This window comes from Branchiostoma floridae, chromosome 4, assembly GCF_000003815.2.
Source record: "Branchiostoma floridae strain S238N-H82 chromosome 4, Bfl_VNyyK, whole genome shotgun sequence".
In the NCBI taxonomy this organism is placed as follows: Eukaryota; Metazoa; Chordata; class Leptocardii; order Amphioxiformes; family Branchiostomatidae; genus Branchiostoma; species Branchiostoma floridae.
In genome coordinates, this window is record NC_049982.1 from 31,706,195 (window position 1) to 31,732,416 (window position 26,222).

Genomic DNA, 26,222 nt, shown 5'->3' on the forward strand with positions numbered 1-26,222 from the left:
TACATTACATCAATTTGTTTTACTCTAACTACTAGAAGAGAATTGTAGTTTCTTTTTCAGAATACTCCACTGCCATGTGGGCATTAAGGAAAAATTTAAGGTAAAGCATAAAATTTTATTCACAGGACTGGTAAAGTTGAAAAAAGGTGATATTCAACAAGAAACTGATACACACTGTACTACATCATCATTTATGGCTCGTTGAATTGTATCGACTATAACAGATTATTATGTAGCTTTTAGTCTATGGTATATTAAGTGCCCTTTAGAGTTATATGTCACCTCATGCTTTTCGCGATGCCAATCAGATGTTGGTGAGTGGCCGAGTCTGGCACCACCGCTAGCTTCGCCCCACGTCTGTCACAGTCACTTTCGGCTGACAAATAATTCTTTCTATTTGGCGAAAGGTAGTAGCAGACATCGTTCCAAAACTCAAATCCTGAAGAGCATCTCTCTGCATCAGAAAAAAAAAAAAAAAAAAAAGAGCACGTCTGCCAAAGACTTTGATGAATTTGATTTAAAAAAGCATAGGGTGATAACATATTATCAGACTTACAAGTCCCTTTGACTACTGCAAAAGGCAATGATTGTAGTCCTTATTCAGTAAACAATGGCGTAATGTGGTCATCAATTTGGTACGCCTTCACCAGCTAAAAACATTCATCAATATCTGTTGGAGAAGTCAATATACTTTTTCATCGTTGTCTGTGAATCTATAGATAGCTTTTAAGATTCAATTGACATAACATCTATCCCACAGAAAATGAAGTTCCGATATGACTAGATATAAGTCAGGTAGGCTAATATAGTTAATATTTACCTGTGCAAGTGTTTCCATCTCCAGTGTATCCTTCGTTACAAGCACATGTGTAGCTCCCAGGCGTGTTGGTACAGGAGGCATGTTCATCACAGGTACTTTCTTGAGCACACTCGTCATCATCTGGCATATATATAGAGGGGAACGTATTTTAGTTACAGCGTATCTTTATAGATACGTGTTCTTGTGCGTTCTTGTTCTTGTTTGGTTACTGGGTAACACCCCTAATTAGAGTTGGGGCAAACCACCCAGGGCGCAGTACTACTGTTTTATTGGCTGTTCCTCAGGTGTTGTAACACTTCTTCCTTGAACTTAACGGGATTAGCTTGAAGGGTGGTTGAGTATGGTAGACTATTCCAGTCGATAGTGGTTCTTGGGAAATATGAGTATTTGAGACAATCTTTATTAGTCTTAATGAGTTTGTATGAGTTTGGGTGATTATGTCGAGATTGCCTTGGGATCAGCTGCAAATAGTAATCAACCGGCAGGGCTAGGAGATTTTGTCTAGATTTCTGGAGAATAGTAAGCCTGTTGGCTGCTCTTCTATTTTTGAGTGTATCCCAACCCAAGTCCGAGACTAGTTTAGTGGCGCTTGACTGAGAATTTGGACAGTTCGGGACATTTGAAACAAATCTGCCCGCTCTTTTTTGGACCGCTAGTTTGGAAATGTGGTCTTTATGATGAGGATCCCGTGCTGCACTAGCATATTCAAGATGGGGTCTAACCAAGCTAGTGTAGGCTGTAGTGTTTGCAAAGTACTTTAGTGTACAATGGGGAGGTAGCCCTCAACGTCTCCATAATGCAATGAGTCAGTCATACAATGATTTGACAAACAATAATCTGTCACAGAGTTCACTACGCATGTCCGAGCGACAGGAGTCCTGGGTAATATGTCAAAGGTGAAGGCCCATCAGAAGTAAACAGTCTCGTCTTGACCACTGTTTCGATTTTAATGACAATGTCCGAAACGTAATGGCGCCTGCAAAATGGAGGAATGTTCGCGTTCATGATGCCTTAACCTTTGACATATTACCCAGAATTCCTGTCGCTCGCACATGCGTAGTGAGCTCTGTGAAACAGCTTATTGACCGATCTTACGTGTACATGTGCATCCATCGCCACTGTATCCCTCGACACAGGTGCAGGTGTAGCTCCCCAGTGCATTGGTGCAGGTGGCATGTTCGTCACAGTTGTCGGTTTGTAGGGTACACTCGTCTTCATCTGCGCAAAAAAAGTGTTTGATGACAACTTATCAGCGCGCAATGATGCCCAGAATGTGATGTGATAGCTTAGTCCGTCAACGGACGGCTTTCCTTGTGTCTTGTTTGGTAACAAAAATCTTTTTACCTGTACAGGTGTTCCCATCTCCATTGTATCCCTGGTTACAAGTACAGGTGTAACTCCCAGGTGTGTTGGAACAGGTGGCATCTTCGTGGCAGGTGTCTGTTCCTTCGTCACATTCGTTGATTTCTGCAGAAAGCGAAGCGAACATATTGTGTGATGGTAACTTAACGCGTGCTAAATATGATATCACAGCAGGTATTCGTCAATTACAAAATACTGGCAGTTAAACTAAATATCATAGTTCGCACCTGTACAGGTGAATCCATCACCGCCGTATCCCTGATTACAAGCGCAGGTGTGACTTCCAGGTGTGTTGGTACAGGTGGCATGTTCGTGGCAGGTGTGTGTTCCGTCGTCACATTCGAGAATGTCTGCAACAAGGAGTGGTATTTTTTTATGGAAACTTTGTTTGCTGTTGTATAGTACTGTTTGTAATAACATTTACCACAGAGATGGCTATATACTGGCTATGTGTAACGTAATCTATTGACGGAAGGGGAACTTTCCTCGGGTCGCAACTCTAAATATACCTAGTTCTATGACTGTTTCAACGTATTTATAACAATGTTCTCCACTACGTTTTCATAGAATAGTCTTATCACCAAATAAAAAAAAGGATTTGGTCAGTCATACCAGTACAGGTGAATCCATTGCCAGAGTATCCTTCATTGCATTCACAGGTGTGACCACCAGGTGTGTTTGTGCAGGTGGCCTGTTTGTCACAGGTGTCAGTTCCTTCCTCACATTCGTTGACGTCTGCAACAAGAGACAGCATTTCCTTGATTTGCATGGTTTTTGTTTATCAATTTCAAAATAATTCACCTTTCGGTAGCCATAGTGTGCTGTCTGCTAGCAAGCGGTTCTATATTCTTAACTGTACAGATGTTTCCATTGCCACGGTATCCTTGGTTACAAGCACAGGTGTAGCTTCCAGGTGTGTTGGAACAGGTGGCATTACCATCACAGGTGTCTGTTCCTTCGCTACATTCGTTGATTTCTATAGGAAGTGAAATGCTGTTTTATGACAACTCAATTAACATGACTTACATCAGGAGTATCCGTCAAATACAAAATACTTAACGAGACGGTCGTGGGACCGTGTAGCACAGTGGTATATTGTTCGCCTCGTGACCGAGAGGTTGCGGGATCGAATCCGCCTACCGTGCTCCCGGTCTTGTGCCCTTGGGAAAGGCACTTTGCACGACTTTCCTCACTTTACTCAAGTGAAAATGAGTCGTCCCTCGGATAGGACGTTAAATGGAGGTCCCGTGTCAGGGGAGAGCCACACCCCGGGCACGTAAAAGAACCCGCCACATGTGCGATGGTGCGATGTGAGCGGATCAAACCATTCCGGCCGAAATGGGGTAGGGAATTTCCCGAGCAGCCTCGTAACCCCTGCTTCGCCTATTGAGTCAGTGAAGTCAAGGTCCTGACTCAATGTCAGTGAAGTCAAGCTTGATGTTTCTGACTTAGGAAGAAATGCTGCTACAGTTATCGCTATGGGCCGCTCTTCATCTTCATGATGTTAACATCAGGCCCTACGAACCTAATTTAGAAAAAAAAGTAATATTTCACCTGTACAGGTGAATCCATCTCCATCGTATCCCTGGTTACAAGCACAGGTGTAATCCCCAGCTGTATTGGTACAGGTGGCATCTTTGTCACAGGTGTCAGTTCCTTCTTCGCATTCGTCAATGCCTGCAACAAGAGGTGAATAATATTTTTAAATTTGAACAAATTTTTAACGTTTTCCATGGTACAGTGAATGAATGAATGAATGAATGAATGAATATGAATGAATGAATGAATGAATGAATGAATGAATAAATGAATGAATGAATTTTATTAACGTGCCATGCGTTAAAACGCCCAGCCCACGTGGGCTTATAAGACACATGCAATATAAAGTATGAGTGAACATAGGATATTGTAATATAAGAGAACGGCAGGAACATAATCAACAACTATTTAATAAATCAATCTTTTTGTTCAGTTTTTACCACGAACACATCGCCAGAAATCGTAAACAGTTTTCCTCAAAAGAATTTTATCATCACAGATATGTCTAGTGCCCTTGGATATGTAGCTGTGAAATGGTAAACCATATATAACACCAATAGAAATCCAAGTAAAATAAACAAATCCAAGTATATTTGTAATTTGGTCCTATCTTTGGCGACCCAAGAAAGAATGAAGTACTTACTTCGTTGGCAGAAATAGTTAAACTTTGCACCACAGCGCATCGCTTTCCACACATAGGTCCCCCTCCACCTCATCATCGCCACACAATCAGTACGTTTAAAGTTGCGACCCCGCCAGGGGTGGAAGGACCCGAGAGAGTCACCATTGCTCCAGATGAACTCCCCCTCTTGCACACGGTCACTCAGTCCAATCCAGATGTATCTGCCAGGCAAAAACAAAACGTATTGATTAGTTCAAGCAATGAGCTTTCATCAACTGGCCCACGTGAGCTGTAGGACCTTTGACCTCCAATTCACGTGACCACCATCAGAGCTGAAAAAAGATGGCGGATGCCTTCTGAGAGCTTCTTATCACAAGCTTCTTCGTTGTGCGTAACAGTTTAAATCTATGTTAGATAATGGTCTTTGTCATAATGTTGAAGTATTGTTTGCTACATCGACAAAATACATTTTCTACTGAAGATGATACTCAACAACAAAAATCTACAGAATAGACCCACCTATAAAATGTTATATTGCATTACATCAATTTGTTTTACTCTAACTACTAGAAGAGAAGTGTAGTTTCTTTTTAAGAATACTCCACTGCCATGTGGGCATTAAGGCAAAATTTAAGGTAAAGCATAAAATTTTATTCACAGGACTGGTAAAGTTGAAAAAAAGGTGATATTCAACAAGAAACTGATACACTCTGTACTACATCATCATTATGGCTCGTTGAATTGTATCGACTATAACAGATTATTTTGTAGCTTTTAGTCTATGGTATATTAAAGCTATGCTATGTAATATTTGGGACAATACAAAAAGTAGATTTTCCTGCCATTTCTTTACATAGTAAGCTAAATCTACCCTTTAGCATTGAATACCAAGGCTCAGTGACAGAAGTTGCAACATCAGTGCATCATACGAACATGTCTACAAACTGTGATCTCCATGCTTCCTAGGGAAGCCTGCCCACATCTGGCTTATTTGGCTGTCTTGTGTGAATGACTGCACAGTGGGGTGTCTGATGACAGTTTCACCATAGATTTTGTAAAACGTAATCTTTGCAAGATTTCTTGCAGTTTTGAGGGGAATGTAACCTCAGCTTATTGATTCCCTACAAAATAGACTAAGTGCATGACTATATCCTATTCTGAAGTGAAAAAAACTGAGTGTTTTCAAAGAAGAAGATCTTCCCCTGTAGCCAGCTGGAGTGTGATGAACTCATTACCCCACCCCCTAGGGTGCCTACTGGAGACCTGGAGTTGTTGAGGAGTTCGGGAGGTCAACAGGTTACAGCGAGCCTAGAGCGGAATGTTTGTAGACTAATCCTGTAAGTCGCAAACGTGAAATAATGACACAAAAGTGTCAAAAAGTGGTAGTAAATCTGAGATTTCTTAGTTCCAGAATATTTCAAATTTGAGCGCAAATAATTACGTAGTATAGCTTTAAGTGCCCTTTAGAGTTATATGTCACCTCTTTCTTTTCGCGTTGTCAATCAGATGTTGGTGAGTGGCCGAGTCTGGCACCACCACTAGCTTCGCCCCACGTCTGTCACAGTCACTTTCGGCTGACGAAAAATTCTTTCTATTTGGCGAAAGGTAGTAGCAGTCATCGTTCCAAAACTCAAATCCTGAAGAGCATCTCTCTGCATCAGAAAAAAAAAGAGCACGTCTGCCAAAGACTTTGATGAATTTGATTTAAAAAAGCATAGGGTGATAACATAATTAGACTTACAAGTCCCTTTGACTACTGCAAAAGTCAATGATTGTAGTCCTTATTCAGTAAACAATGACGTAATGTGGTCATCAATTTGGTAGGCTTTCACCAGCTAAAAACATTCATCAATATCTGCCAGGGAGAAGTCAATAATCTTTTTCATCGTTGTCTGTAATCTATAGATAGCTTTTAAGATTCAATTGACATAACATCTATCCCACAGAAAATAAAGTTCCGATATGACTAGATATAAGTCAGGTAGGCTAATATAGTTATTATTTACCTGTGCAAGTGTTTCCATCTCCAGTGTATCCTTCGTTACAAGCACATGTGTAGCTCCCAGGTGTGTTGGTACAGGTGGAATGTTCATCACAGGTACTTTCTTGAGCACACTCGTCATCATCTGGCATAGAGAGAAACGTATTTTAGTTACAGCGTATCTTTATAGATACGTGTTCTTGTGCGTTCTTGTTCTTGTTTGGTTACTGGGTAACACCCCTAATTAGAGTTGGGGCAAACCACCCAGGGCGCAGTACTACTGTTTTATTGGCTGTTCCTCAGGTGTTGTAACACCTCCTCCTTGAACTTAACGGGATTAGCTTGAAGGGTGGTTGAGTATGGTAGAGTATTCCAGTCGATAGTGGTTCTTGGGAAATTTTTTTGACAATCGTTATTAGTCTTAATGAGTTTGTATGAGTTTGGGTGATTATGTCGAGATTGCCTTGGGATCAGCTGCAAATAGTAATCAACCGGCAGGGCTAGGAGATTTTGTCTAGATTTCTGGAGAATGGTAAGTCTGTTGGCTGCTCTTCTATTTTTGAGTGTATCCCAACCCAAGTCCGAGACTAGTTTAGTGGCGCTTGACTGAGAATTTGGACAGTTCGGGACATTTGAAACAAATCTGCCCGCTCTTTTTTGGACCGCTTCTAGTTTGGAAATGTGGTCTTTATGATGAGGATCCCATGCTGCACTAGCATATTCAAGATGGGGTCTAACCAAGCTAGTGTAGGCTGTAGTGTTTGCAAAGTACTTTAGTGTACAAAGGGGAGGTAGCACTCAACGTCTCAATGATTTGACAAACAATAATCTGTCACAGAGTTCACTACGCATGTCCGAGCGACAGGATTCCTGGGTAATATGTCAAAGGTGAAGGCGCATCAGAAGTAAACAGTCTCGTCTCGACCACTGTTTCGATTTGAATGACAATGTCCGAAACGTAATGGCGCCTGCAAAATGGCGGAATGTTTGCGTTCATGATGCCTTAACCTTTGACATATTACCCAGAATTCCTGTCGCTCGCACATGCGTAGTGAGCTCTGTGAAACAGCTTATTGACCGATCTTACCTGTACATGTGTATCCATCGCCACTGTATCCCTCGACACAGGTGCAGGTGTAGCCCCCCGGTGTATTGGTGCAGGTGGCATGTTCGTCACAGTTGTCGGTTTGTAGGGTACACTCGTCTTCATCTGCGCAAAAAAAGTGTTTGATGACAACTTATCAGCGCGCAATGATGCCCAGAATGTGATGTGATAGCTTAGTCCGTCAACGGACGGCTTTCCTTGTGTCTTGTTTGGTAACAAAAATCTTTTTACCTGTACAGGTGTTCCCATCTCCATTGTATCCCTGGTTACAAGTACAGGTGTAACTCCCAGGTGTGTTGGAACAGGTGGCATCTTCGTGGCAGGTGTCTGTTCCTTCGTCACATTCGTTGATTTCTGCAGAAAGCGAAGCGAGCATATTGCTTGATGGTAACTTAACGGCGTGCTAACTATGATATCACAGCACGTATTCGTCAATTATAAAATACTGGCAGTTAAACTAAATATCATAGTTCGTACCTGTACAGGTGAATCCATCACCACCGTATCCCTGATTACAGGCGCAGGTGTGACTTCCAGGTGTGTTGGTACAGGTGGCATGTTCGTGGCAGGTGTGTGTTCCGTCGTCACATTCGAGAATGTCTGCAACAAGGAGCAGCATTTTTTAATGGAAACTTTGTTTGCTGTTGTATAGTACTGTTTGTAATAATAACATTTACCACAGAGATGGCTACATACTGGCTATGTGTAACGTAATCTATTGATGGAAGGGGAACTTTCCATGAGTTATCTAAATATACCTTTTTCTATGACTGTTTCAACGTATTTATAACAATGTTCTCGATTACGTATACGTTTTCATAGAATAGTCTTATCACCAAATAAAAAAAGGATTTGGTCAGTCATACCAGTACAGGTGAATCCATTGCCAGAGTATCCGTCATTGCATTCACAGGTGTAACTACCAGGTGTGTTTGTGCAGGTGGCCTGTTCGTCACAGGTGTCAGTTCCATCCTCACATTCGTTGACGTCTGCAACAAGAGACAGCATTTCCTTGATTTGCATGGTTTTTGTTTATCAATTTCAAAATAATTCACCTTTCGGTAGCCATAGTGTGCTGTCTGCTAGCAAGCGGTTCTATATTCTTAACTGTACAGATGTTTCCATTGCCACGGTATCCTTGGTACAGGTGTAACTCCCAGGTGTGTTGGAACAGGTGGCATTAGCATCACACCTGTCTGTTCCTTCGCTACATTCGTTGATTTCTATAGGAAGTGAAATGCTGTTTTATGACAACTCAATTAACATGACTTACATCAGGAGTATCCATCAAATACAAAATACTTAACGAGACGGTCGTGGGACCGTGTAGCACAGTGGTATATTGTTCGCCTCGTGACCGAGAGGTTGCGGGATCGAATACGCCTACCGTGCTCCCGGTCTTGTGCCCTTGGGAAAGGCACTTTACACGACCTTCCTCACTTTACTCAAGTGAAAATGAGTCGTCCCTCGGATAGGACGTTGAATGGAGGTCCCGTGTCTGGGGAGAGCCACACCCCGGGCACGTAAAAGAACCCGCCACATGTGCGATGGTGCGATGTGAGCGGATCAAAATATTCCGGCCAAAATGGGGTAGGGAATTTCCCGAGCAGCCTCGTAACCCCTGCTTCGCCTATTGAGCCAGTGAAGTCAAGCTTGCCTAAGCTTGATGTTTCTGACTTAGAAATGCTGCTACAGTCATCGCTATGGGCCGCTCTTCATCTTCATGATGGTAACATCAGGCCCAACGAACCTGATTTAGAAAAAAAAGTAATATTTCACCTGTACAGGTGAATCCATCTCCATCGTATCCCTGGTTACAAGCACAGGTGTAATCCCCAGCTGTATTGGTACAGGTGGCATCTTTGTCACAGGTGTCAGTTCCTTCTTCGCATTCGTCAATGCCTGCAACAAGAGGTGAATATTATTTTTGAATTTGAACAAATTTTTAACGTTTTCTATGGTACAGTGAATGAATGAATGAATGAATGAATGAATGAATGAATGAATGAAATTTTATTAACGTGTCATGCGTTAAAACGCCCTGCCCACGTGAGCTTATAAGACACATGCAATATAAAGTATGAGTGAACATAGGATATTGTAATATAAGAGAACGGCAGGAACATAATCAACAACAAATCAGATAACGGACCAGATACCAAATCATAATCATAATCACATAAATCAAAACCATCAAACCAAGGTTTCGCAGAGCTGAACAGAGCAGAATATATACAGAAAATAAGGACATAGAATAATACAATAACAGTTGTATATAAGTGGGCAGGTTGTGTATTCATGTGTATAATCGCCTTCTTCTTTTGTTCCAGACTTTGCGTGTGAAGTTAGAAATTTCGGAGACCCCCTCTTCAAACAACCACTTAATTATGTATTCATTTGTATTGTTCTAGTTAGGCCATGTTGATTTGATTATATGGATGACATCCGCGCTCGCACCAATTTTCGGCCGTTTCAAAAAAAAAAAAGTTTTCGACCACACAATAAATTGTGCAAAGCAGCTGTAAAATGAGCACAGATATTCCGTAGATTGAAAAAAAAGTATCAGAAAACAGGTAACTAATGCCAAAGAATGCCAAAATAAAACTAAAGTCAAAGAATAAGATGTGAAAGGACAGAAAGAAAAGAAATATGTTGTTGGTAGGAGGAGGTACCAGTACAGAAATTAAGGTCCAGAGTATCATTTCCAATTCTGGACCTGAACCTGGACCTGATTGTCTGTGGAAACTTGAGAACAGGCAATACTCAAAACAATGGTAATTGGTCAATTTTGCTACAAAGGAATCTGGCGGATTATTGGACTCCCATTGGCGTTTTAAAATCCCATCTCCATGTAATAAAGACTAACTCACTGTCTCTGTACCTTTGACTATAGAAACTTGGTACAATTGACTATAAACTCTACTTGACTTCGCTCTTGTTGTCTTCTTGGCCCCCAGTAAGACCCCATATGCCTGTCGACATAGTGTGTCCATTTTGTAATTGGCGAAACCTGTTCCTCTGATTTTTTTCGGGTCTGTTTTTTTTATTGGTCCAAGAAGAAAAAAAAATGTTTTGCACACGTATGATGTACTGGTCCCTACACCTAACTGTTGGTATACCATACTATGTGTGTTTAGTCCTATGTTCAACCTTCCTGGCCACTTTGATTTCATACTGAAAGCAACTTTTTTTTGGCCAAACTTTTTTTTATTCGCTCGCTCGCATCAATTTTGGAGTTCCCAGAGGATGTCATCCATATAATCAAATCAACATGGCCTTAATCAATCTAAGATTACTTCCCCGTTCTGGAGTTAGGATGCTTTGCCTAACTCCAAAAATACCGAAACCGAGAGAACTAATTCCACGAAGAAAATTTTCACGTATAGATCCATATCTACATGGAATGATTTGCCAAACAATGTACAGTCTGCTAGTAGGGCAAGATTTAGGCAGAAGTTCCTGAGACATATGAAAAATTCAACGTGATTAGATGAACTGTAAATACTGACTGCGATGTTCTGAAAATAACTGTAAGTATTTGTATGTGTTATGTTCGTATTTTACATGTATCATGTCCAGGAATACTAGCTGTTTACAATTTTTTTAAGTTTTGTATCATAGCTAATAAAGCATCAAAGCATGCCTGATAACAAATACTTACTAACAGAAAGTAAAAGGTGTTATCATACCAATGCATGTATATCCATCTCCTGTGTACCCCTCATCGCAAGTACAGTTGTAACTCCCCAGAGTGTTGGTACAGGTAGCAGCTTCATGACAGAGGTCTGTCCCTTGGGTGCATTCGTCAACGTCTGGAGAATGAAAGGGTGTTTTTTCAGTTTACTCAGTTCTTGGTAGTTTTGTATTGGTTTTTATACAATGCAAAACATCTTTATATGGTGTACCTGATTCTTTTTGATACCACAAGCAGTTTAAGTACCTTCTTCGCAGTTGATCCCAGTAAATGAATTTGGGCACGTGCAGTTGTAGAAGCCCACGAAATCATTACATGTGCCTCCGTTCAGACATGGATGGAAGTGACAGTGGTCAGGCTCTGAAAAACATGTCATATAGTTTAAAACATTGTGTTACAATAATATAATGTTACAGAGGTTTTCAGTACTTAGGCGTACGTATTGTGTATTTGTGATACAATGGAAAGCGTTCGTTAGCTAAGTTGTGTCATTACTTTATACTGATACTGCCATTGAACCCATCATCGAGTATCGAGGCACATCCAAGAAAGACAGAGATACTGTCTGAACGAAAAATGAAAATGAATCATATTAACGTTACCATATGCAAACCCTCAAAGATGCCAGCTTCACTTACGCTATCAAGCCATCAATCTCTAGTAATAATTGCATATGATGTTGGAATGTATAACGAATTTGGACCTGGAGAATGGTCTTACCCTCCTCACATCCCTCTGTCTGGTCACCTTGCGAAGGGCAGAGCTTACATTCTGTCTGGGCTTCTTCGTCCTGATACCAACCAGGCGGGCACTTTAGGCAGGTGTTGTCTTGATAGTGTGTACGGACGGGACAGTTGACTTTGAAAATGTGATGGGAAAAATCAACATTAATATCACAACAAGGTGAATATTCTTATCAATGTCTTGCTTAGGTAGCAAAGACGATCGCCACAATAAGTGGTTTAGACCAAAGCACAAGCCCCGCAAATCAAAGATGGGCCATTTAAGGAGCGGATATTGATACAGACTTATAAGACTCATTATTAGGACATGAAATGATGTAAACTGTATCTCTGTTATATACTTTGCCCGACCATTGCCTCTTCTCAATGAAATGCAGCCTGCAGGCCGATTTGACCTTTCGTTAATAAACAGAGGTTCAAAGACAGTATGTTGATATTTTACTCACTGCAGACCGCTCCGAAGGTTTCCAGCCTCTCTATCTGTCCTTCCTCGCACTGGATGTCGAAGGTGGGCAGGAGACCGATATAGTTTACTGCTTCTAGCGACTCCCCTCCTACTTCGAGGTTGAAGGTCCTCGCTACTACTCTGGCGCGAATCTCAAAGTAGATGTTGTCCAGTGCCCCGATGACGTCTGATTGGTCGGCGGCTGTTGGTTCCTCCGCAAGGGACTCTGCCACGGTCACGAACACTATCTTTATAGTGTTCCCTAATGCAGATCGCTTGGCTACGAACTCTATGCTGTGCTCCCTCAGTTCTGTGTCCCTTGGAGTGTCCCGACGTTTCCTGGACCTCGGTCCACAGGTGACCTCAGTGTCGTTAATTTCGCATCTGATACCAGCGCTGCAGTCCCCAAGTGACTCGTAGAGCCGTTGGAGGTCTGTCTTGATGTCTTCTTCGTTAACGGCACAGGAACCACTGTAGTAGTAAAGCTCGTTCTTTTGCAGTGCTCGGTTAGGGCGGTCTAAGCCTAGGATTAAAGTGTAATCAGAAAACGATATCAGGACCTGGGTATCATTGTACTTAGGCTTAGGTGTCAATGGCACCGGTGCCCTTTAGGGGTGTGCATCCGGTCGGGCTCTGAGGACAAAACTTTGTCCCGGTGGACTGTCAGATACAGGGGGGGGGGGCGGTTATCCCTCGGTATTTCCCACAAATAGATCACGGCGTCTATTTGTTACCGGGTCCGTGGTTCATTTTAAGTCCGACTTGAATTCTTCCCGGTGCCCGGCCGGGCCCAAAAATACACAAGGAGCCGCAATGTGTCCCACGGGACCACGTAGGGGCGACGCTTGAAAGTACCCGTCATCTGCCCGACAGGGTCCCTTTTTTATTTGGGACCTAAGCCTTTAACGTGACCTGGATGCCACTTGCTTCAAAGTATTCCTAAGTCCCTTTATAAAAACGTTATTTTGCGCCAAACTTACGAGAGCAGTCAGGCCAGTCCTCTACTGTAGGATGCCATGTAGCGTACCAATCGCACCGATAAATGTCCGCTGGCTCTATCGCGAAGTCGTGGCTTAAGAATAAAAACAAATAGTGTCCAAATGCATGTTTCATCGTGAAATTTAATGAAATACATGATTTTGTGTATCACTATAAAAAGGAATTGCATTGTTATGCAAAGTTATGAAATATTACAAGTAAGTCACCCGTCTTCGCAACTTAGGCTGCAGTATTTCTGAGCACCTTCGGCCACACCACACGTCACTGCTCCGTTCAGAGGAGGTGCCGGAACAACGCATTCAGGGGCTGGGGATAAATATGTATGTTAAAGCTTATGACAGGGAGGCTGTATGTAGAGTGGGATCAAGTAGGATTATTAGGTAATTTATAATTATTATCATATAAGAACTCCGTGGTCCTCTAAATATCTTCTTTTTTTAATTGATATATATTACCTTCGATAATGACATCAAAGTCACAGGTAGTCCCATCAGCAAAGCCTTCAGCCCAGCACTGGACGTTGTGGGTTCCAATGAGAGCGGCGTCTCCCTTGTTAGCAGAACACTGGTGATTGGTCAGCTCGTTGGACGGTTGGAAACGGAACTCTGGATCTGTCCAGTCTAGGAGACCTCCGTCTGGTGAGTTCACTGTTATATGTTTGTCAGCAGGGCAAGATACAAGATTCGGGGGGTTCCGTTCTAACCGTAGGAACAGACAAGAGTGAAAGGATTTCTTTGAGACTTTTTAAACTTATATGTAACATGTGTAGAAAGTGATAAAAAGAAAATTCCTGGCACATAGAGTAGTATGCAGGTGTTGTATACAAGATGTTATTTTAAATGCAGTTTCGTTATTTTGCCAGTGAGCCACATGAAACCTAAAGTGGATTCCGAAAATATTCACTGACCACAGTGAAGTCCATTTCCAGTATATCCATCGTTGCATGTACAGGTGAAACTGCCGTCACTATCTCTACAGCTCGCGTCTTCATGGCAGTTGTCCGTGTCCGTGGCACACTCATCTATGTCTGAGAATAACAAGTTAAGCTGCAGGTGATATTGTTTACATGTATCAAATGATGTGTGCCTAGAGTTTGGTAAGAAAGGAAGTGTGCAAGTTTGTTGCACATGAAGAACATATAAAGTGAATACTGTTGTGACTTAGAGTCACCGAGAGGATTTTAAAATAATATTTGTCATAAGTTTGAACTATTCTTAGTAGAAGAATACTTCAGTCACTAAAGTTCTAAATTGTTCAAACATTAAAAATGAAAGTTTGAACATGTAATGTTACAAATATCTCTTTATTTAGAACAATTTAGAAACATCTATGTGTTTTTGTTATTGTTGGAACATGTGATCACATGTTCCAACAATTTGTGTCATTTTTTCCCTCCATAAAAACTTTTATTACCTCCATAAATCAAGCTGCTAAGCTAGGCCTTTTGTTTGGGTCTTGTATTTTTAGATTTTCTTTAGTAGACACTGGTGGCTCTTTTGTGATAGGCTGTCAGACAGACACAATTTCCTGTACTTGGCAGGGATGTGTGAATTGCCCTCTCCCCAGTCCACTGACCCAGTTTCATCATATTGTTTCCATGTTCGAACATGTGATCACAAATGATGAATCTATGTTGGAACAGTTTAGAAACTATAAGAAATAATGACTTTGATGTTAAAATGTTTCTAACATGTTTGAATACTGTAGAAAATATTCAGAACATCACAATGATGTTATAAACAGTTCTAAACAGTTACTTATCACAATTAGAATGTTATAAAGATTTCCAAAATGTTGGAACAAAAGGCAAGAAACAACCTCTTGGTAATGTGGAATTGACTCTACCTCCACAGTCTGGAGACTCATAGCCACTGTCACAGCTGGTGCAATGGTTTGGGCTGCTGCAGATCCCACCATGGTGACAGGTTGTGGAGCCCCAACAGAGAGCTGTGGAAGATTCAAAACATATTTCTTGATCTTCTTCAAATGACTCAGTTTAGGCGATATGATAGAACTGTCAGTTCGTCTACTCTGAATGACTATGCTGTTGTTGAAATACACAGCTTCTGTGACATTTTGTTTGATATTTGACAGGTCACGAAGCCCAACAGAGAGCTGTGGAAACTTCAAAACATGTTTCTTCATCTACTTTAAATGAATCAGTCTAGGTGATATGATAGAAATGTCAGCTCGTCTGCTCAGATGGCAATGCTATATTAAAAAAATGCAAGACTTCTATATGGCATTTAGTTTGATCATACGTCATGCTGTGTGCGCTTATGTCGCAGTCGTTAACGGCATCGCAATCGTAACAAGTTCTGAACTGTTCAAACAATTGAACATGAAAGTATGAACATGTTTGAACCTATCTATACATGTTGGAAACATTCGGAAATTAAAGGTACAAATATCTCTTTATTTACAACAATCTAGAAACATCTATGTGTTTTTGTTATTGTTGGAACACGTGATCACATGTTCCAACAATTTGTGTCATTTTTCCCTCCATAAAAACTTTTATTACCCCCATAAACCCAGCTGCTAAGCTAGGCCCTTTGTTTGGGTCTTGTATTTTTAGATTTTCTTTAGCAGACACTGGTGGCTCTTTTGTGAGAGGTGTCAGACAGACAATTTCCTGTACTTGGCAGGGATGTGTGAATTGCCCTTTTCCCAGCCCACTGACCCAGTTTCATCATTTTGTTTCCATGTTCGAACATGTGATCACATGTGATCACAAATGCTGAATCTATGTTGGAACAGTTTAGAAACTAACAGAAATAATCTATTTGATGTTAGAAATGTTTCTAACATGTATGAACACTATAAAAATATTTAGAACATCATACAGATGTTATAAATAGTTCTAAACAGTTACTTACTATAGTTAGAATGTTATAAAGATTTCCAAAATGTTGGAACAAAAGGCAAGAAATACCCTCTTGGTAATGTGGACTCTAGAATGTAGATTGTGCAAAAAAAGAGAGCGCTGAACTTTATAACTGATAGAACCTACGCCTCTCTACTTCGTATTCTTAATGAATTTGGACAAACCTTTCATTGTAAAACATATCTGTTACTACATTTTTAGTATTGCAAAGAAGTGAGAAGAAGTCGAATTCACTTACTAAAATAGGATTGCTGTGTTGGTTGACATTGTATACATTTCAACTATTTTTTTGTTGCGAGTACTTGTTGCGACCTTTACTTAGCCCAGTGGGTATATATATATATATGTACAAGAAAGGACATATCTCACATGTATATCTTACAGACTTACCTGTACACGTTCTGCCATCCCCAGTGTATCCGCTGTTACACGTACACCGGTAACTCCCCACAGTGTTGGTACAGGTGGCATGTTGATCACAGTTGTGGCCATCTGTAGCGCATTCGTCAACGTCTGAAAAAGAAAACATGACCAGCAAATCACAGCAAACAAAATAAGAATTTCTTACGTCAGCACATGGTTCTGAAATGCAATTCCATTTTTGTCCCTCTTCGATCAACACATAAAGATCATCCATTGGCTTCTTTCATCTGCTTTTCTGTCCACGCTTACGGTAATATTGATATAATACTATAGAGTGTAGCAATTAGATAGCATAATGTTGTGATATATTTTTACTCTTTACTATCATGTGCCGAATTATATGGGTGCAAAAACAAATAACAAAGGGAATTCAAAATGCGATTTCATCATAGAATTACCGTTGTCACAGCAAGTTCCGTCGTATCCAGTACCTGCGCAGTTGCAGCCGGGGCCGTTTGGAGACCCATGAGGACAGTACCGGTTGCAAGGACTCGTTTCACTGTCGTCCCCATTACATACTCTTCCACCGCAAGTTGCAGCTTCCATTGTTCTGTTTTGAATGGTAAGCATTTGGTAAACATGCGTGTAAAAGTTACGTGTAATAGATATGTACAAAGTACGGATAATTGTGAATCTATAATTTCCATGTTACTATCAAATTCTGCATATCATCACGCTACCACAAGACATCAATCCCGCTAATATCTTTTGCACTAATTTCATTAACAGAACAGTGGTATCAACGCCTGTTTAATTATATTTCAGCCATACATAGTATGGTGAAATATATTGTATTCGTAATGTTTCTTCTTTCTTCTTTCTCCTGTCAAATCTTCAAAGTGATTCATCTCCGCCGTTCCTGGACCGAATGACCTGAAATTTGGCACAGGGGTAGAATGGGCCAATACCTTGATGCTTTTTTCTCAGTTTTTTTTTTTCATATCTGCCTCTAAAATGATTTTATTGAGGTTTAAAGGTCATGTTTTGACCAAAATAAAATATATTGTCCCCCTGTACCCTGGTCTTACAATGGAATGGCCTGAAATTTGGTGTAGATAGGCATTAGATAGTTGGTAAAATGATCCAAGTAAAAGTTTTGACATAAACTACTTTAAAATAATTAATTTTGGCACTTTTCTGAGGGGTAATTTGTTTTCTTTTGGCCTCCTGGCGTGACCTTCCGTGACCCCGCACAGAGCCCACACCTGTGCGCGAAGAGGGCGAAGGCTAATTAATATTCATAAGCGGGGCCCCACGATTCCGTATATACTGCAGTGTTCCCGCCAGAATTTTTTTCGGGGGCCGCCGAAGAACGCCGAAGGCCCCGGCCCGGCAGGGTCCAGGGGCAGGGCCCCGTTGGGGGTCCCAGGGGGGCGAAGCCCGCCTGAAACTCTTGCACTTTAGGCTATTCAAAAGGCTTATTGTATCAGTTTTAGGGGCATTTCTGTAATAATCACAGCAGTCACTTAACTTCTCTTCAGGAGTTTAGCGTAACAGTATTTCAGGTCAAACCGTCAAAGGCAACTAAAAACAAACTTTAACGTTATTGACTTCAACAGTACTTATAACTTTTGTCCGGTTTGCCATCCGAAGTTGAATCGCTATCGATGGTATTTTCGCTGCACTGTTAGCTCCGTACGTTTTTAGAAGGTTCCGTTTATCACGGAACTGCTGTTGTTTCAGAAATCTCACGGACTTATACTTTAAAATGATTAATTTTGGCACTTTTCTGATGGGAAATTTGTTTTCTTTTGGCCTCCTGACGTGACCTTCCGTGACCCCGCACGGAGCCCACACCTGTGCGCGAAGAGGGCGAAGGCTAATTAATATTCATAAGCGGGGCCTCACGATTCCGTATATACTGCCGTGTTCCCGCTAGAATTTTTTACAGCGTCGGCACACGGGGCCCGGGGTCCACCGAAGAACGCCGAAGGCCCCGGCCCGGCAGGGTCCAGGGGCAGAGCCCCGTTGGGGGAAACTCTTGCACTTTGGGCTATTCAGAAGGCTTATTGTATCAGTTTTTAGGGGCATTTCTGTGATGCGATGGTATATTTTCCCTGCGCTGTTAGCTCCATACGTTTTAGAAGGTTCCGTTTATCACAGAACTGCTGTTGTTTCAGAAATCTCACGGACTTATGCTTACAAACACGTAAATTTTTTTTTCTTTATTGAAATACGTGTAAAAATACAAATAAACGGACGAGGACAAAGTGACGGCGGACTCAAGTTACATTCAACTTATATTAACGCCGCCACTTATACAAGAATTGAAAATAATAAATTATACAGGACAATAATAAATAGATAATTACATATGTATGAACAGTGTGCGTGAGTCGATCTCCCTTACTGGAGTAGAAAACTAAAACAAAGAATTATACTTGAATCTAAAAACGATTTGTTGTTGCAATGTACACATGTGTTGCTTCTATAATTCTGCAATTGACATTGAAGGAGTACACGTAAATTGCTAACTTGCAACCAGCGCTTTACTATATACAGTAAATTTCAGCACTTTTCTGAGGGAAAATTGGTTTTCTTTCGGCCTTTTGCCGTGACGTCACCCCGCAGAGCCCCGCACGTGCAAGTTAAATGAATTTAACGAGCCAGCCAATCAGCGAAAAGGAAGACGAAGTCTAATTAATATTCAATAGCGGGGCCTTCTAACCCCGTGTATATAGAAACACGTGCATATCTTGACAACACAGCGGACGAATGTCACCTTACGCCCGGTTTTATATACATGTATATAATTATAAAATAGTTTTTTGCGAGGATTTGGAGTTAACGACAAGGTCATTTGGACGGTAGCAGAAGGTACGCGTTCCTTGAACGTCAGAGTACATGTCTTTGTCGATGAATTTGCCAACATTCCGCGTAGCAATATCAATCATTTTCGGCAGATTTGACTTTGGCAGGGTAAGTTGAGACAATCGAGGAAATATTACTTGGCGGAAATCGCGGGAAAATTGGCCAGTTTAGATTTGATAAGTAAGTTTAACAATGGCGAGAATGATTATTTCCTCATCAATATTTATCGTTAGAATGTTTTGAACTGTAAATCTAAACAATTGTGTTACCTGTGCAATGTTTATATGAATAAACATAAATTTTGCCAGCACGATGTTGCAGCAACATGATAACTTTATGTCTGTATTATGCCACTTTTATTGTTGAAGGCGCGTAAGCAAATGAACAAGCATGACAAAATTATAAAGAAATGTTATGATACTATTTATTCGGTAACATTCACTTTTATTCACGATTCTAATTTGCAATGCCTGCAAACTCCGATCGGAATCACCCGGACCTTGTACGATTTAAAATGCATTTAACGGGAAATTGGAATTTATGACGAATCCGACACGTTAGTTCAATCAAGGAGCTTTTATCAGATAAAAGCTCCTTGGTTAGTTCAGATTCTTTTCTCAGTAGTCACGCTTCCTATTTTCATAGTTTAAAAACTATCGACAAAGGAAGCGTTAAAGAATGTTTTTCTCCTGGTGCAAACTGTAAACACACGTCACCCACCACTCGTCTCCGATGTGACGAAGCCATTCGCGCCATTTTTATTGGATTTTAGACGGACTCGACAGTCGAGCCGTCCACCGCGGCCTTGGCATCGTTTCCTCGCGATCGGTGTCAGCCCTGACTGCACCGCTGCCCCTTGTCGTTGTCCCTCAACTTAGTTGTAGTAGAAGCAATAGTTTCCTCGTCGACGCCTTAGCGAGATACTTGTGTATGTTATCCAGTCCCAAACATCGCAGTTTCTCGGTTTATTTTCGCAAAGTTTCGTGCCTCTTCTTGATTGACGTTATGTTACCGCCTTTGTTGGAGCCGCTGCTGGCTGTGATTGGTCGCAAGTTAATTCGATTTTTCGCATAAAGTGGCACGCCCTGTCTAATCGGTATATCTAAAGACTGCAGCCAAGGCTGTTGTCATGGTAATGACACGTATAACAACATTTCCCACATGCGAATCGGGTTGGGCACGTCTTGTAAAATTAGCGTAGCGGATCCGCTGCAAGTATAAACTTCGACCCCTATATGTTGTTTTTGGTAAGTTTTTGTCGACACATCTTGGCTTCCGGGTATCACTCCGAGGACGCAAACAGTGAAGCACCCCGGGCAGCTTGACCGATAATGTCATCGCTACGGGCTTTCGAAATTCATTAGGATATTGTGAGATTTTAGGTCCTACAATTTTCTTGCAAATCAGATATGTTAGACCAGATGGTACATTTTTAATTCCTGTCTACTGTATAGGTGTAGTTCCCGGGGAAAATTTTGTTTGGAAATACGGCGTCGTTGAAAATAGTCTCTTAACTATACGTTTCAATGGGGGCGAGAAACTGGGGTGTGCCCCTAAATGTTCCATTTTCGAGCAGGGGTTATTTGAGACAGTTAAATGTTGTATGGGAAAAGCTATGGCTGAAATATGCTGTATTTGCTCCTAAGCAAATGTCGGCCTTTCTAGTTGGTGTTTATTATTTGAGAAGAGCCACAATTTATGCACGTTAAAGAAGCCGCCATAAGTATCGATAAAAGTAGGGGACCGGTGTGATAGGATCAAATACATCTCTTCAGTACAAACCTGGTGCGTTACGTCATGAGGTGGTTTACTGGCTATGCAATACAAAGGAACAAACAAACAAACAAATCATCATGTGTCTGTACCTTGTTCTTTCTCGGGTCCCAGTGTTCCCGCATTGGTGTGTACAGGAGCCCCAAGAACCCCAACTCAACCAGCGGCAGTTTTGAGGGCAGCAGTTCCTGTTACAGGCTTCCACCTGGCTGCTGTCTCCACTGCATTGGCTACCACCACAGTATTCTGCTGTCTCACCCCTATAGTTTTGTGAGTGAGACACAATAATTGGTTATGTCTGTCTAGACTGCTATTTACTTAACGTTTGCTTATTTTTCACGTAGGAACTGTTCTGTGAATGAACATATTGGCTCTTCAATGCTCGGCGGTTGATGCAACTGCAGACAGGAAGAAAACGGTGGGTTTATGTCACAGCGTCAACCTTGAATTGTAGAAATATATTTAAGGGTTATAGCAAAGTTAGCCACGTTTAAGATTCTATGCACCTTGTTCGGCTCCGGGTTCCACTGTTCCCACATGAAGCTGTGCAGGCGCTCCAAGTGATCCAGTTGTGCCACTGGCAGTTTCTAGGACAGCATCCCCCGTTACATGACTTGCTCTCCGTGGTGCCTCCAACACATGCTCTTCCTGCACAAGATGCTGGCACAGTAATGGTCCTGGATCACATTGGTATGAGCAATACAGTCAACTATGTGCAGACGACATTCATTTCAATGTATTGGCAAGTCAGACAGTCATTAACGTTGAATATTTTTTCTCATGAAGAGAATGCAGTAACAGCCTGTGCGTATGAAACACAGACGTAATAAACTAACGTTACTATAACGATAAAAAACATGGTAATGAAGCAAGCTGATGTAACCTTGTTCGTGTCTGTGTCCCGGAACCACAGCTTGCCGAACAGGAGCTCCAGGAACCCCATGAACTCCACTGGCAGTTCACAGGACAGCACTGCCTGTTACAGGCTTGCACCTGGCTGCTGGAACCGCTGCATCCGCTGCCTCCACAGTATGCTGGTGTGTTACCCCTGTGTATATAAAGATGCAATGCCACCATTATTTAATATTGATTCGGTATTAGATTTATGCCAGATATGCTGCATCCCAAAAGCGTGTCTGGCACATTTGTGATGTAACAGTATCTGTATCTGTAAATGCGCAGCTAATATAACCACCCTTCGGCGTAACGCATCAGCTTCTTTTTATTTGCAGCAGGCGTAACAATCCTTTCGCATCGCGCAACACCAGGTTAGCAGGCAGCAGCTGATTATGATATACTGAACAACCTGTTAAACGCGCACATCTAGCTGTAATAGTTGTTTATATGTGATATATATAACATACATAATTCCATAACAAGCATAATTCCACCAGGTGTCATTATACCGCCACGTCAAAAAATAGTGTCATAGAGGCCTTCTCAAGATTGTCTTCAACACCTAAATATCTGAATTGTATTACATTTAGGATATTTAACATTCGGTGTTCAAGACAATCTTGGGAAGGCCTCTATACTAACGTTTTTTGAGGTGGCGGTATTATGGCACCTGGTGGAATTATGATAGTCGATGTTACCACCGTACTACCATAGACTGTGTCTAGTTAACTGTGGACAGTGATAGACTTATTTGCCAAATTAACCGAAACATCTGCTTAGAGATTCAAAATTTGACCTTGATCTAGACCGGGAACCACTACTTCCACAGGTTGCCGTACAGGCGCTCCAAGAGCTCCAGTTGTGCCACTGGCAGTTTCGTGGACAGCACCTCCTGTTACAGGCCTGGGTCTGGCTGCTGGGTCCAGAGCAAGCCGTTCCACCACAAGCTGCTGTAACGGCGTGGCGTCTGTGAAATATGAGTATGATTGTTACCAAACGTCTACATTAAGCTAAGTAGTCCGGCCCAAGACACGCGCCGCTCTTCAAAACATATTCACATTTAAGCCATCATATCAGACAAACTGTTCAAGAGCAAATTGAGACATGATTGATATTCGACCGTTTTATGCAAAATAAGATTTTTTACTGGTACGAATAAACTTTCAAGCACAATAGCCATCTTCAGTATTTCATACGGATTAATCGTTGCCCTGGGAAGGACTTTCATGTTATTGCGATCAACTGCAATAGCCATGACAGACCTTGATCTTGTTTGTGTTCCATGATTGCCACACGTAGCGGAGCAGGCGCCCCAACCGCTCCAGCTACCCCAGCGACAGTTACGATCGCAGCGGCGGCTGCGGCGCCACCATGCGGAGGTGTCATCAACGAACAGGATCAACAGCACCGCAGTTACCACCACGAAGTTGGCCCGCAGGAGGTTCATCTTTGTAGCCTGATTGGAAGAAAGATGCGGAGTTGGGAACGGGAATGGTGTACAACCGTAACGTTCACGGATGGATTTCAGGCTATCATCTTTGATGTAGATCTATGATTTTTCTAGTTTTTTTTTTCTTTCGTTTCATTGTGCTTTGCCTTGTATTGTATATATGATTTCGATTTGAGTTCCTTTTATCTGCAATTTCTAAAATGCCCTACGTTTTTGCAATTTTAAAGGTCTTGCTTTAAAAACTTTATATCTAGTATGTTTCGCTCATCTGTATATATGATTTTCAGATTGACAGCAGACCACAACACCGGCCAAAATTCTCACTCGTCCACTTTTGCCTGAACATCGTACGATAATCGCTAGGAGGCAATTTTGGTACAACAGACTGTAATTAGAGTTGGATGACATTCTTGAATGTTCTAACTTGTTTTTCACATCAAGAAACTTTGAGAAAGGCATTTCTTGTTTTTACTTAAATGTGATCATGTGATGCCAAAGTCATGTGATCTTTTTCTAACTCCTGATTGGTAGATTCATATCAGATGGCAGTTGAACAACAGAGTTCATTTTGAATGCAGGGCAGCATCAGAGCTGCTCACAGATCTGTCTGTATCAATGGTTTTTCAAAGACTCATGTCAGTTTCAAGTCAAAACCCAGGTGCAAGGGAACAGGAAAGTCAACGAGGATCTTGGTTTGAGCCTAGCAACTGCTGCAGAAAGCAAGTTGGCACGAAAAGCTGGAAATCGGTTTGACAAAAGGTAAGGCTGCCCCCCTCCCCCCGAGGCATTGAAAAACAGTTTAAAATTATGATTTTAAAAGGCTTATTATAAACCTGGATGGTTTTACCATCAAAAGCAACAAGCATTAGTGTGTGTCTCTGATAAATGTCTATCATGGTAAGTCTCTTTGGATCAATTTTACTTATTAGTCGAATTAATAGTTCAATTTTGGCTTAAAAGTTGACTGTACAATGACCTAACCTTATTGTATAAACCATACAAGTACAGCAGTGCAAATTTCTGTGCTCCTTTATCTTAAACCTCAATATTGTGCAAAATAATGATATAATGTCTTTACTTTTTTCCAGATGTCTGATGTTTTTTACATCCTACCAATGCCAATGCCACACTTCAGGCCCGTGACGGTTAGCATGCAGTTTGTAGTGGCTTACCAAGAAGACAAAGGCCAAATATGTTTGTAATCATATGTTAAGGTGACAGTTTGTAATCTTCCTAATGTTCTACCAGTACCAGTTAGTTTTGTATTAAAACATTTTGGTAAGCTATTTTTTTTAATGTTTCTTGAATATAAGTATTGTAAAACTTTGCCATTGTAATTTTCTTTGTCCATTTATTCCTTAAAAAACATGTCATTTTAACTGTATTTCTTGAAGTAAGAAAAGTATTCTTGATGTAAGGACTGAGAAGTAAGAAAACCTTTCTAGGCAATAAGAATGTTTGCTCTTGATGTAAGAAAAATATTCTGACTTGATGTAAGAACATTTATCTTAGAAGTAAGAAAACCTTTCTAGGCAATAAGAATGTATACGAAATGTATAAGAAAAGGGCGGATTTTGAGCTACTTCCAACCCATTGCTAAGTCTTGAGAAGTGAATATGTGTGACTAGATATACAGCAAGGTTAGATGCAGTTTTCGGAACATTAAGTGAGTGTTTACAAAATTTCAAGTGCACTGTTTCAATAGGACAAGATTTAGGACTTTTGAATGGGCTCCAAATTTCAGATCCATATAACAAAATAGGTTTAACACAAGTGTCGAAGAGTTTGTTTTTAACTGATAATGGTGCGTCTGCTTTGTCTAATGATTGTAATTAGAGCATGTTGCTATAAGACGTGACCGTAACACGTCACAAGGAAATGTCTTTCAACAGAAATGACCTGCAATAAATTATCTTCCTTATAAAAGATGATGTCATAATCGTATCTGGGATATATACCATCATGTGATAAAGAAAGCAATAGAGCACAACGCTAGACTGGAGAAACATCGCATTTTTCCTTTCTTGACAACGACAGAAATCTTGACGTCCACAATGTACAATGCTGTAAAAACGGGGTAGTGATACTCTAGAAAGTTTGCATTAGATCTATTCTATCAGAAACAACCACTTCCTCGACTTATATGGCTTGCCGCCAAACATTCCTAGCTCATTGAAATGTTCACAAAGAAAAGCGCAGAAAGACATTGCCAATAACTCACCTTTCTGACGTTACTGGCATACAAACTTACTCTCATATGAAACCCCATCATCTCAGCTGTGATAAAATCTCACAGACACACCCACAAACACAAAAACACAGACACACACACAAACACACACACACACACACACACAAACAAACACACACACACATACACACACACACACACAAACACACACACACACATAGTCACATACACACACTAACACACGCGCACACATACACGCACACACACACTACACACACACACGCACACACAGGCAAAAGAAGGAGAGATAGAGTGAGATTATGTACATTTTGTGTATGAAAGTTTTCTTATATTGCAGAAACACTAAAATTACGTATTTTTCGCATTAATTTGGCAAATTAAGCCCTAATTTGCATGTCATTTTGTACATCTTTCTCTAAACTACTTACATGATAATATTATCTTGGTAATTCGTTGTTT

At 41.1% G+C, this 26,222-nt stretch overlaps 1 protein-coding gene across 1 annotated transcript; it reads right to left on the reverse strand.

The window, feature by feature from the left end:
- Positions 1–5,819: 5,819 nt before the first annotated feature.
- Positions 5,820–23,548, reverse strand: LOC118413785 (latent-transforming growth factor beta-binding protein 2-like). Its single transcript, XM_035817317.1, has 14 exons — positions 23,446–23,548; positions 22,898–23,068; positions 22,088–22,155; positions 21,711–21,852; positions 16,588–16,710; positions 14,218–14,337; positions 11,119–11,241; positions 9,209–9,331; positions 8,296–8,418; positions 7,907–8,029; positions 7,661–7,783; positions 7,412–7,534; positions 6,350–6,469; positions 5,820–5,995 (listed from the first exon to the last, which is right to left on the reverse strand). The coding sequence occupies exons 1-14, from the start codon at positions 23,546–23,548 to the stop codon at positions 5,820–5,822; spliced, it is 1,761 nt and encodes a 586-aa protein (XP_035673210.1).
- Between the last annotated feature and the right edge of the window lie 2,674 nt (positions 23,549–26,222).

Bases quoted from the DNA above. Each gene is read 5' to 3' on its own strand.
- LOC118413785 (XM_035817317.1), bottom strand. From the start codon at position 23,548: ATGAACCTCCTGCGGGCCAACTTCGTGGTGGTAACTGCGGTGCTGTTG. The intron at 11,242-14,217 runs GTCAGTGAATAT...TTCATTCTCCAG, and splicing joins TGGAAATGGACTTCACTGTG to ACGTTGACGAATGCACCCAA. The intron at 8,030-8,295 runs GTATGACTGACC...TCCTTGTTGCAG, and splicing joins CAATGGATTCACCTGTACTG to ACATTCTCGAATGTGACGAC.